General features: G+C 41.1%; 1 protein-coding gene across 1 annotated transcript in view; it reads left to right on the top strand.

Moving 5' to 3' along the window:
• Positions 1-13,777, top strand: part of SPATA18 (spermatogenesis associated 18) — a 152,600-nt gene that overhangs the window by 15,875 nt on the left and 122,948 nt on the right. The window contains exons 6-12 of the mRNA XM_029234707.1: positions 118-372; positions 2,056-2,338; positions 3,841-3,999; positions 4,829-5,004; positions 7,467-7,590; positions 9,394-9,477; positions 12,084-12,129. Of these exons, the coding sequence (XP_029090540.1) occupies positions 118-372; positions 2,056-2,338; positions 3,841-3,999; positions 4,829-5,004; positions 7,467-7,590; positions 9,394-9,477; positions 12,084-12,129 (1,127 nt within the window). The remainder of the gene's footprint in view (positions 1-117; positions 373-2,055; positions 2,339-3,840; positions 4,000-4,828; positions 5,005-7,466; positions 7,591-9,393; positions 9,478-12,083; positions 12,130-13,777) is intronic.

Genomic DNA, 13,777 nt, shown 5'->3' with positions numbered 1-13,777 from the left:
AGGGCAATAACGGCACACTAAATAAAGCAGCCTCCTTAAGTAGGCCAATTGCGGTTTATTACCTTTCCTCCATCCCTCCCTTTCTCTCTTTTCTTTCAAACCTTTTTTTCTGTTCAGGCTTACATCTCTTCAAGCCCAGGAGGAATCTCGCCTCAGACACTCAGAGCATAGGAGCTCAGAGAAGCGGGGCTCCGAGCGTAGGAGAGAGGAGCTGCGGGGCTTGGAGCCCCAGGGCTTGGAGCAGATGGGCGCGGACAGGTGGAGCGTAGACCAGAGGAAGACAGAAGCGATATGCGATTATGAGAAACAGCTCCGAACGCTGAAGGACAAGATAGCTGTTCTGTCCGCTGAAAAATCTGTACTCCAAGGAAGGTCTGACACATTCTCACAGATCTTTTCATTTAAGCTCCTTTTGTTGAGGTAGTGATAAAAGCCTGGCTTGGAAAAGGAAAAAAGAAAAAGAAAAAAGAAAAAGAAAATGATATCCTGAGCGCGAACCCCAATAATATGGAAAACTTTGAATTGTAGAGGGATTGTTTTCTCTAACTTCACCCTTCCGTAGAGAAAATGCCTCGTGGATTGACAATACTTGGGCACTAATTAATTTCGGACTGACATTGAAGCTTAAGGAATGAAACTAAGACATGCCAAAGGAAGGTTCTTTGTCTTGATACCAGATTTGAGCGTCTATAATGCAAAAGGCGGTACCCATGCTGAAAGACTGTTCCATGATAGGGGGAGGGTCCTGTTCTCTGAGTTCTAGGAGTTCTCTCGCCAGGATGACCAACTGTCATTTCACAGGGTATTGCCTTTTTTACATCTCACTTTGTTTGATGGAATGAGTAGGTAAGGGAATGTGAAATTCCCTTCTACTGATGGACAGAACGTTAAGACAGGTCATTCAGACAATGTTCAGTGAGGACAAAGTAGAGTGTTTCTCTCTTTGGAGTTTCTGCATTTTCCTTGTTCTTTCTAACACTTCCTCTCTTCCCCCACCCCAGCCCCACAGTGTGCCCAGATTCAGGCTATCAAAGCCACCCCTAACCCTGTTCTCCATTCCCCTAAATGTCACCTTAGGCTTTCATTTTGGGGAGTCACTCCATCAGTGTTGTGCGAGTGCCAACTTGTACTAGCTCTGGGAACTGATTCTGTGCATTTCTACCCAACTCTGGTTTCAGTGACGTCACATTGATAGTTTGAAATTGGCTATGGTGAGAGTATTTGTTGCATCATGGAAACTGGCGAACACTATAAATGAGGGCTTTTTTTCCCTTTCCACCTTCGGAGAGTCTGCTTTGTACTACCTTTTGCCCCACAGTTCCTTCTACAAAACTTCTCTTTTTGGTGGCCCATTCCCTTTGGACTAGCTAGTCTGATCATTTACTTTGTACTTGGTAGCAATATACGTTTCACTGATGGAATGCTTTTCGATTCACCAAGTACTTCCACATGTATTAGCTCACTTGATAACCTCCCCACCATCCCGAAATAGGGCACAAATTATGTAGGTGAAAATGGAGGACCTGCGGAGGAGAAAATGACTGCAAACGGTTCCATTGCTATGGAAGGAGAACACAGAATTTCTTTCTCATTGTTCAATCAGTGTTCATCTCATTTTATACCAGAAAGCTCAGTGATGTGTTAGTGGCCCAAGGTTGGGGTAAGAAATACTGAAAATCTGACTTTTTATTTAACTCTCGCTCTTGCTAGCTGTGTTACTCTAGGATAGCCTTCTTAGCATTTCTGAGCCTCAACTTCTTCATCTGTAAAAGGGCCAACAATCAATGCTAACCTTACCTGGCTGCTTGAAGGATAAATTGATGTGCTGAGTGAGTAAAAGTGTGTTATAAATTCTAATGCACCAGGCAAATATAGAGTATTGTTTTTTGTTTGTGGTCCTATTTGAGGCGTTATGGTGACACAGTGTCTCTCACAGGGAGCTGCTCTCCCTGTTCCCATGGCTTCTGGTTTATGGGGAGAGAAGCAGCCGAGTCTAGGAACAAGAGAGTGAAGGGAATCAGAGCGCTTCCCTGCCTGATTCTTGTTCACCAACAGGTCCGCCAGGAGCCGGTCTCCGAGCCCTGACCCTCGCAGCCGCGGCCGCAGCCGCAGTCACAGCCGCAGCCGCAGACGGTCCACCAGCCACTCCACCGCGGTCGCGAAGGTCAGGAGGCCGTCTCCGAGTCGCGCCAAACTGTCCAGCGTGGCGCGTAAGGCCGCCCTGCTGTCCCGGTTCAACGACGCCTATTCCCAGACCCGCCTGGATGCGCAGTGCCTGCTGCGGCGCTGCATCCACAAAGCCGAGACGGTGCAGCGAATCATCTACATCGCGGCAGTGGTACGTAAGCCTCGCGCGCGCGCCGCTGCACTTCCGCGGTCCAAGGGCGCTGCGGCCAGGCAGTGCTTGGGTAAACTGAACAAGACGGCTTAAAAAAGACTTGGTAGGGCCTGAGGTCACTGAAGGAGGGTGGGTTTCCATCTGTCTCCTCCCTCCCTCCCTCCCTCCCTGCCTGCCTTCCATTACAGATATTTGCGATGAATTATTTTTCACACTCAATAACTATTCATATATGTTAATATCTATTTTGACCAGACATTTGTTGAAGCATCCACAAATGTAGGACTATCTCAGATGGGTATATATGAAGTTGATTCGCGCTGGATCTTCTATTGTAATATGGGTATATGTACGCACAATGGATATATTATTGCTAAGGGCTATCATTTGTTTGGTTACCTTCCCTTCTTAGAAAAATCAAAAGGCTGTGATTGTGTTCACTCTTCTGTTTAGTTAACTAAGAGTAGTTACTAGAACTGCTAACCACCTGAGTATGGCAAGATTAAAAAGTGCTCATATATAATCTCAAAATCCAAAGCAAATGCATTTGTTCTGTGGGTACCATATGGAGATACTAAGAGTCTGTAATGAGAACAGCTAAATATTAACAAACAAAACAAAATATTGGTGTGAGAGCAGAATTATCAGAATCTACCAGACTTTATCCTATATTTATTCATTTATATCAGGAGTCAGCAAACTGTGACCCCTGGGCCATATCTGGCCCTGATCTGTAATTCTAAGAGAAATACCACCCAAGAGCTAACATATGAGAATGGTTTTACATTTTAAAGGGCTGTAAAAAAAAAAAAAAAGACAGAGACAATTATGTGACCGGCAAAGCCTAAAATATTTACTATCTGGCTTTTTACAGAAAAAAGAATTTATATCATTAAGAATTATTTAATTTATATATAATTTATATAATTAAGAATCATGTACTGAGTTGGTTAAAGTTCTGTAATTGTAGAGGCTATATCTTTCATGCATAACTGAGTTTTCCCCGTGCCTGCTATATTACAGGCATTTAATAAATATTTGTTGAATTAATATATGCCAGGAAACATGTCAAGACGCTTGATATGTGTCTATGTATGACGTGACCACTAGATTGATAATTTTCTCTTATTTCTTGACCAGTAGTATGATGTTGCTGTGGGATCAAAGCATCAACTAGCATATTTCAAGTATTTATGTAACCACAGGTGATTTTATTTCCTTGAATGCCTGCATTGTCCTGCTCCTTGCAATCAGGATTACCAGAACAGTGGTCAACTGTCTTGAAATTAGTGAATATGGGTAGTCTTATACGTATTTATGTACTTTCCAAAATTTAGATATGTATTTTCTCCCAGATTAAAAGTAGTTTTGACCATGGGTTTAGTTACCAGAAGTCAAGTATGATGTTGAATTTTTGTTGGGCATTCTTTCTTCATTCCTTGCTTTGGACCGCTTTACCTGCCTCCTCCCACCAGATAAATTTGCTGTACTTTTATGTGCAGGAGGCGTTCCATGTAGCTAAAACGGCATTCAGACACTTTAAGATCCGTGTGAGGAAATCGCTGACACCGTCTTATGCAGGGTCAAATGACTTTGAGGATGCTGTCTTGGATTATATCATTTGTCATCTTGATCTATATGATTCCCAAAGCAGTGTTAATGTAAGTGTTGGGTCTTTTATTGGGACTGGTTTGCTGCTGCTGCTGTTTATAATGAATACTAATAACTCAGAAATCCATCCAGCTTAGTGTTGCATCTATGTAATGGAAGAGCGGGAATGAGCATCCAATATATTTTGTAGAACCAGTCATTATTGGCTCTTTCTTTCTTAGACATATTATGAGGAAAATATTTTGAGCTTTCTAGTTTTATTCTTCAGGCAGGCTCTTAAGATTGGAAGATAGAATACCATAGTGCTTAGGAGCAATGATTTTGGGAAAGATAGCTATGGATTTGCATCCTGGTTCTGCCACTTACTAGCTGTGTGACCTTGCACATTTACTTAACCTCTCTGTGCTTTAGTTTTCTAATCTTAAAATGGGAGCAACAATGGTCATGACCCCATAGAGTTTTTGAGAGGATTAAATGAAAGGAAGCAGGTAATTTGCTTAGCACAAGAGTTGGCACAGAGTAAACTCTCAATAAGAGCAAGCTATTATAATTATTATTATAGTTTATGAACAAGTCAGAGTCTTGTGTTGGCGATTATATAACTTGCTCAGAATAGAAAAATAAGGAAATAATAAATAAAAGCTACTAAGTGTTTTTGCTTTAGTTTTTTGTTTATGGAGACTTTCTTGGCCTTTAGTATGTCATTTGTCCTCTGTCATCTTTCCTCCTTCTCTGTTTCAGCACATGCACTTCTCTTCTAGTTTACCTTGTTTTCACTCACATGCTCTTTCCCCCTCCCAGCAGTCATAACGTCCTTAGGATTGTCAGTGTGTATTTCACAGGTTGGTAACAAGGTGATGCCATCTTTTTGTTTTTCAGGATGTGATCCGAGCCATGAATGTCAATCCCAAGATTTCATTCCCTCCTGAAGTTGATTTTTGCCTCCTCAGTAACTTCATCCAGGAGATATGTTGCATTGCCTTTGCAATGCAGACTTTAGACCCACCCCTCGACATTGCATTTGGGGCCGATGGAGAAATTTTTAATGATTGCAAGTAAGAGACATAGGAGCAGAAGCTAAGGGATTCTTTATAAATAAATTATCTTGTCTGTATTCTCTGGGAACAATTTAGGGAAAAGAACTCTGGGTGGGGAAATCAACAGACATTACCTGATTTTCAGGCCCAGCCATATACTTCTCTGTACTACAGGGCAGGGCCCTCTTCTGGGGTCATTTTCCTTCTAGGTCAAATGTGCTTCAGAGGTGATGTTATGATTTCCATTGAACATATTGGTCTTGGGGAGAACTAATGAGTACCTGGAGTCTGTTTGGAAATCTTTAAAAGAAAAGTGCTAGGGAGGAGATATGGGGATATATGTATATGTATAGCTGATTCACTTTGTTATAAAGCAGAAACTAACACACCATTATAAAGCAATTGTACTCCAACAAAGATGTTAAAAAAAAGTGCTATAGAAATACAGACATATATTGCTTTTTATTGTTTAAAATTTTTTTTAATTGAGGTATAATTGACATACAAGATTGTATTAGTTTCACGTCTACAACAATAATGATTCTACATTTGTATATATTGTGAAATGATTATCACCATCAGTCACCATATATAGTTACAAAACTTTTTTTTCTTCCAATGAGAACTTTTAAGATCTATTCTCTAAGCAACGTTCAAATTTGCAATACAGTATTATTAACTATATTGTTAACAATTATACGTCTGCATAACATTTATTTTGTAACCGGAAGTTTGTACCTTTTGACTTCCCTAACCCATTTTGCCCCCATGTCCAGCAACCACTAATCTGTTTTCTGTATCTGTGAGCTTGGTTTTTGTTTGTTTGTTTGCTTTAGAGTCCACATATAAGTGAGATTGTATGGCATTTGTCTTTCTCTGTCTGACTTATTTCATAATGCCCTCAAGGTCCATCCATGTTGTCTCACTTGACAAGATTTCATTCTCTTTTCTTTAAATAGCAAAGTAGTATCCCATTGTATAGATACCACAACTTTTTAAACCATTAATCCATCAATGAACACTTAGATGTCCATCTTGGCTATTGTAAATAAAGCAGCAATGAACATGGGGGTGTATATATCTTTTCAAATTAGTGTTTAGTTTTCTTTGGATAAATACCTAGAAGTGGAATTGCTGGATCATATGGTAATTCTGTTTTTAATTTCTTTTTAAAATAAATCTATTTATTTATTTTTGGCTGCTTTGGGTCTTCGCTGCTGCGTGCGGGTGGGCTTTCTCTAGTTGCGGTGAGCGGGGGCTAATGTTCGTTGCGGTGCACGGGCTTCTCATTACGGTGGCTTCTCTTGTTGCAGAGCATGGGCTCTAGGCACGCGGGCTTCAGTAGTTGCGGCACGTGGGCTCAGTAGCTGTGGCTCGCGGGCTTAGTAATTGTGGCTTACGGACTCTAGAGCGCAGGCTCAGCAGTTGTGGTGCACGGGCTTAGTTGCTCCGCGGCATGTGGGATCTTCCCGGACCAGGGCTCGAACCCGTGTCCCCTGCACTGGCAGGCGGATTCTTAACCACTGCGCCATCAGGGATGTCCCCAGCATGAGAAATCTTATACGTTGCCTGTGGGACTTAGATGGTCTCTGTCTCTAGCATTTCCCTGAATTACAATTCTTGTAATCCTGAGAAGGAACAAGACTAGTCTGACATGACTTTTTTTTTTGTCAGTTTAAAAAAATTGAAGTATAATTGATTTACAGTATTGTGTTGGGGTGGCTCCATCGTGCAGTGATAGCACATTGCACTTCTACAATGCTGTGTTAATTTCTGCTCTACAGCAACGTGATTCAGTTACACATATGCATATCTCTATATACATTCTTTTTAAAATATTCTTTTTCATTATGGTTTATCATAGGATATTGTATATAGTTCTCTGTGCTCTACAGTGGGACCTTGTTGTTTATCCATCTAAATATACTAGTTTGGGGCTTCCCTGGTGGCGCAGTGGTTGAGAGTCCGCCTGCCGATGCAGGGGACACGGGTTCGTGCCCTGGTCCGGGAAGATCCCACATGCCGCGGAGCAGCTGGGCCTGTGAGCCATGGCCACTGAGCCTGCGTGTCTGGAGCCTGTGCTCCGCAACGTGAGAGGCCACAACAGTGAGAGGCCCACGTACCGCAAAAAATATATATATATAAATAAAATAAAATAAAAAATAAATAAATATACTAGTTTGCATCCGCTAACCCCAACCTTCCAGTCCATCCCTCCCACAACCCTTCCCCCACGGCAACCACCAGTCTGTTCTCTATGACATGACTTGTTTTTAGTGAGTGCATGTCGGGTCCTTGTTATCAGTGGTTCCTATTCTAGGAGCCCACAACTATCTCTTTAATAATAGAATGAGGATCCATATTTATCTAAGTGTGAGCAGAATAAAAGATGAGAATTTACACTGAGGTCCGCTTCCCTCCCAGTTAGGTTACATAACTGCTTATCTTCTCTTTCTTGTTCTTTTGGGTGTTTAAAATAGGTACCGTCGAAGCTATGACTCCGATTTCACGGCTCCCTTGGTCTTCTATCACGTGTGGCCTGCTCTCATGGAGAATGACTGTGTCATTATGAAGGGAGAAGCTGTCACCAGGAGAGGGGCTTTTGTATGGTGGCCTTGCATAATGACAATTCATCCCAAGTGTTTGATTCACAAGTTCGAGAACATTTATAAACCCAGAGATTCTATAAAAGAAGTTCATAAAGGGTTATTTGATAAGATTTCGTACAAAGGAGAGGAAAGGGACTGGCTGGGAAAGAACAGATTCTTTTCTTTGATTCTTCCATGAGTCTTCATCATTCCCTGGCAGTCATTTCTTTGTTTATTGCTTTATTTACAAGATAGAACTGTTCCTATTTGCCTCCTCTGTCTTAGAAATATTATGCTATTATAAGGGCAAAGCCCCTTGAGCTCAACTTTTAGAGGCCCTCTACAGTTCTAAGCATTTAAAAGTGATCGATTAACTGTCAGAAAACAATTGGCCCAAGTTTTACTGATAGTTCTGTATTTTGGGATATGATGAATGTGTCCTGTTTTTCTCTCCTTGGTACGATGTGTAGGGAGGGGAGGGATGGAGAAAAAGAGGGCAGAGGAGGTGGGGAGAGAAGAGCCAATCAGTTTTGGAGGGTTGCTTCCTATATACATTGGCCGTAGAATGTTTTGAACATGTTAAATAATTGGACAGCCTTCAGAATGGAGTCTTAGGTATGCAAGTGTGTAAGTGTGTGTGTTAAGGTGGGGAGAGGATGTTGGAACTGGTTGCTACGGGTGCTTGGATAGTCTATATTGTGTTCCCATTATGGAGTTTTACCCTGCCCTTCCTAGAAGTTAAGTGAATTCAGGAGAGGAGCTCCCAGGTCCAGAGCAAAGCCACCATCTGGGTGGTCTCAGTTCCTGTTCTCTTTGACCTGGAGGATAGGGGAAGTGCTTCATGGCAGCTTTTCACACATGAAGTGGAGAAGCGGAGTACTGTATTTAAAAGAACTTAAGAACTTAAGCTTAAACATCCCACTGTAGCATAAAGTATCTCAATGAAAATATTCTGTGCTGTAAGAGTTGAGCCCATAGAAACTGGGTTGCGTTGACTTGGCAATCGCACGTGCTCTACAACGAATGAACTCATAAAACGTGCTTCTTGCCCTTACAACAATTACCCTCTGTTAAGGAACTCTTGTAAACTGTCTGCAGTGCAATGTGGAGGGGAGGGAGAGGAAATAGCCACTATTCCTATGTTCTCCATCAAATAGCAATGCCTTTTAACTTCCTTCTTCTCTCCCCTCCAGTATGTCACCAATATTTACCCAAGCTTAAACTCCTAAAACAAAGAAAATGCCCTAAAAGCAAGAACCCGGGAAAGGGTTGAATGACGGGAATTGATGAGAAGACTTTGACTAGTAAAATCTCATTATAGGAAATAAAATTTTCTTTTTGTTCATTAACTTAGTTGGACAGTAGGTGGGCCACAGTAGTGATTCACTTACTCACTTATTCATTAATTCATTTTATTCAATAGTTATTTATGACCCAAGCTCTGTGTTTAGGTGCTGGGGATTCAGCAATGAACAAAACAAACACAAATCCCTGACCAGATGGAGCTTACGTTCTCCAACACTTGCAAACTTGAATGTAATTTCTAACAGTTTACTCATCAAAACAAAGTTCCACTAGCATCATGAATCTGAATATCCCAAAGTTCATTGTAATGGGATTTTATTTGAGAAGTACCCTAGAGCTATTGTCAAATATTGGGCAGCTATAGCAAATGAGTGCACTTATACTGGCGACCAGTAACGGGCAAGCGTAATCATATCAGGAAAACCTCTTGTTCGTTCTATGGGATATGAGTATTGTTTTAAGCCACCTGGGCTTTCACAAACTATTGACTATTTTTCTCTTTCTCCTTTTCTAGTGGAATTCAGTGCGATCTCTAAGTCGATGTCGAAGCAGGAGTTTAAGTCCCATCTGCCCTCGTAGCCGTATTAGTTTAAGCACGGTATGTATCTGTCTAATCATTTTTACACAAAATCATCTTATGGTTGACGTTTTTTTTTTTGTCCACAGTCACCTATAAAAGAGGCGATGATAAGTTTGTAGGTAGAAAGAGAACCTACTACCATCACCCCAGATTGATTTTTATACTACCTTGGCTAAGGAATTTATCATTCTAGAAAGAAGGAAGCAGAGGTAGATTTTTTTCTTCATTAGTTGAAAGAATAATAGACTTTAGTTATTTCGTGTTTTATTTTTATCTTTAAATGAAAATGGGCTATTAGCTATGAGTCTCCTGAGCAGAGAATAGGATATCTTAGTCAACTGATCTCTGCACACATCAGTCTCTGGTACCTCTAGAACTTCTTGTATGAGTTTGGAGAAATTGCTCAAATGGTCTGGATTTTAATACTGTATAAAGGGCATTGCAGGTCTTAATTTTCCTCCAAACTTCCAAGTAGGAAGAATTAAGATTAGTCTCTGTGTATTCATCCTTAGGATTACTAACACATATATCAAAGAAAAAAATAACAGCAAAAACATCTCTGAAAACTGTGGATATAATATCCCTAAAAACTAACATTATTATGATCCACCACTGTTCATTCATTCAACACATAATATTTAGTCAATGCCTTTTGAATAGAGATCTAGACCAAGACATGTTAAGATACCAGATAGGCTAACAATTTGCTGTTCCTCCAAATAAAAATTCTTTAAATATTTGTTCAAACTTGTTTTAGGGAGAGTGGTAGAGAAGGCAACTTCTCTGAAATTATCTCTAGTGATGCAACTCTAGCCCTAAACTTCTAAACCCCTCTCAACAAAACATTATGTTTGATAACATTCTTTTTTTTAATAAATTTATTTATTTTTGGCTGCATTGTGTCTTCGTTGCTGCATGCGGGCTTTCTCTAGTTGGGACAAGCAGGGGCTACTCTTCGTTGCAGTGCACAGACTTCTCATTGCGGTGGCTTCCCTTGTTGTGGAGCACGGGCTCTAGGCATGCAGGCTTCAGTAGTTGTAGCACACGGGCTCAGTAGTTGTGGCTCGCGGACTCTAGAGTGCAGGTTCAGTAGTTGTAGCACACGGGCTTAGTTGCTCTGCAGCATGTGGGATCTTCCTGGACTAGGGCTTGAACCCGTGTCCCCTGCATTGGCAGGCAGATTCTTAACCACTGTGCCACCAGGGAAGCCCTGATAACGTTCTTATCAAACATTTTTTCCATTATCGGTTGGATGCTAGTGTGTATGTGTGTGTGAGCGATACAGAAATGACTAAAACATGGTTTCTTCCCTGAATGGGTTTCAATATAGGAAGATCAGTATGATTTCAACAAAGTAACTGAATGTTACAGCTGTCGGAGGAGGTTGAGATTCCCTCTGGATTTAGTTCACGGTGGAGTTGTTATGTGATCTGGCAGAATTTTTGTGGGCTGGGAAACTGGGGACGACTATCCACATGAAAGAAATGGCCTGAGAATGGAAAGCCATGTGTCAGACACAGTTCTTTAGCTCTTGCTGATTTTAATATAACTTAATTATCCTTATTGCCAAATAGGTATTCACAGTAGGAAAAAGTGAAAGGAGAGTACATTTAATGGGCTGATAAATGAAAAAGACATATTATGAGTTTTATACTGGAAGAATCACAATGCTCATTCTAAGAGGAAGTGTTCTGTCAGAAGAAATAGCCATATTAGACACCTGTTGCACGTACAGCCATGGCAAATTTTAACTCTGGGCCCTCATTGGAAAGCTTAGCAATGGGCAATGTCCCTCTGTAATAAGTACCTGTGTATGTTTGAACCCATCCTCTCTTTTTCCTACTTTGTGCCCAGGGAGAGCAAACTTAAGCTTTTGATAGACTAAAGTAGATGCTCAAAGGTGAAACTGCTGCTAAAATCCTGTCCCTTTCCAGCATCATCTCTTTACGACAAGCCCGGTACAAACACTTTTGGTTAATCTGGTTGACTTGTTTGAGACCTCATATCCAGAACAGCTTCCATCTTTGTTAATGTCTATTTATCTAAAGTGCTTGAAAGCTCACAGCAAGAATGTAATTGTGGTCAGTTATTTCCGAGCCATCGCAGGCTTGTAGGTATGGGGGTAGGTTTTCCTCAGTGAAAGCAAAGGTGAGATTTGAAAAATGGCTCTTTTCTGGCTTCCCAGTGACCCTCCTTAATAGGACAGCATTTTGGACACATGACATAATTCATATAAAGGATGTGCCAGAGAGTATTGGATCATTTTAGCTTTAATTAATAATAATAGTATTTTCTGGAAAGCATAGACTTCAGTATGGCCAGTGAGCATCCAGTCTCAAAGTGTTTAGAAACCACTAAAAACAACCACAGCAACAAAAACCAATAAACAACTAAGCCACGGAGCTCAGCTTTTAGTTAATAATATAATTTAAGCTAAGTTGAGTGTCCATTTACTTCAGGAAGTATAAAAGGAATCACAGCGCTCAACCTTAGGGGGAAACCATCATAGTTCTAAACTGCTTCAGATAAACTCTTTAGCTGGTTTTAGGAAAAAAACATCAAAAGGATTCTTTCTTTGAGCTCCATCTACTGTGTAATTCGCACTACACTTTTATATTTTCCAGATATCTCGAAGCCGGAGTCCTTCTCCAATAAGGTGTGGATTGCCAAGTAAGTCGGATGGTCTAGATGGAACAAAGTTTCTGATTTTTATTGTTGCTTTTAGAGCTCAGCATCGTGCAGCAAAGTGAATATTTTGCTCCTTGGAGAACGTTTCTCACCTCCACTTCACACCTTTTATTTCTGGGCCTTCTCACGGATGGTACCACAGCAGGTGCCGTGGGTGACACCGGAAGAGGCTCTCATGGAGAGATTTGATTGATGTAAACTTAGATTAACCAACCACCTTTCTTTTAGGTCTTCCCAAAGGAAATGGACCATAATAATGAACCGTTTACTTTTCTCCCTAGGGTTTTAAAACCACCAGCCATGTTCCTCTGCCCAGGACGTCTGCCACGGCCAACTTACCCAGTGCCTCCACCTGCCTGCTGTCTGCCTCAGACCTCACTTAAAATAATGTGTAAAGGCAATTCTGTGTATCACTTCACACAGAGAGTTAAATGTTTTGGCTTAGTGCATTTGTAACTTCAGATATATCGCATTTTATTTTATTTTATAGATACAGATTCCATTAATTTGATAAAAAACAATTGCCTAGGGCTTCCCTGGTGGCACAGTGGTTGAGAGTCCTCCTGCCGATGCGGGGGACATGGGTTCGTGCCCCGGTCTGGGAGGATCCCACGTGCCGCGGAGCGGCTGGGCCCGTGAGCCATGGCCGCTGGGCCTACGCGTCCGGAGCCTGTGCTCCACAATGGGAGAGGCCACAACAGTGAGAGGCCCACGTACAGCAAAAAACAACAAAAAAAAACCAATTGCCTAGGTATTTAGGATCATATTCATTTGAAGCAAAGTCCATTACGCAGGTTCAGGATTCTCATCCTGAAATACGAGGCTCTTTTATAGCAACTACAAGAACTAAAGTGGAAAATCTTTACCGTGCTGAGTCCAAAAGACAAGAGGAGTCATTTCAGTTTATAAGCTGATCATAAATAGTATAATTGCTGGTTTTAGCTTTAACTGGAAAACAATCTGGGGTGTTTTAATTTTCTTTGGGGGTTTGGAAGACAGCCCTAGTCTCAGGTTGGGGAACTTATAGCATGGCAGTGACTTCAGGCTAAAGGTAGGTGGTGATGATTTAGGAGAATATAGTTCATTGGCCTGCTTCTCTTTTCTTACTGTGAAGTGCCCAGTGTGGCCGAGTTGAGCACTGTTTGTTGAAGTTACTTACTTGAGAGAATTCTCTTGCTTCATAAATGCAGAGCTGTGATTTGGATAGAAGCCAGTTTGGAGATAACTGTTAATTACCTTGTGTTTATCTCCTGGGAATATTTCGGGCAGTTTTAATGTAGGTGTGAAATATAAAAGCTTCCTGGGACACACCCTTTACCTATTCCACCTGGTTGTTTACAAACTCAGACCGCGTAAGAACTCCATCTGACTAAAAACACTTAAACTCAAGGCTAAAAGCTAAGGGTACCATTTATGGATTTTAAGTTGAATGTCTATCCCTTGATTTCTTCACTGTGAAGTACTGTTGAAAAAGTTCACATTCAAGATTATAATGGAATGTTGCTTTCTCAAGATGAATACTGTTCTTTCTGTTTTTGTTTTTTTTAAAATTCTTTTCACTTTAATGCTGGTTTTAAACACAAGCTTTGCAAATGACAGCTTTTGCTGTGTGCCTTTTAGAGAGAAGCCC

Source organism: Monodon monoceros, unplaced genomic scaffold (genome assembly GCF_005190385.1).
Source record: "Monodon monoceros isolate NGI ecotype Baffin Bay Population unplaced genomic scaffold, NGI_Narwhal_1 Super_Scaffold_20, whole genome shotgun sequence".
Lineage (NCBI taxonomy): Eukaryota > Metazoa > Chordata > Mammalia > Artiodactyla > Monodontidae > Monodon > Monodon monoceros.
This window is presented reverse-complemented; position numbering and strand designations above follow the sequence as displayed.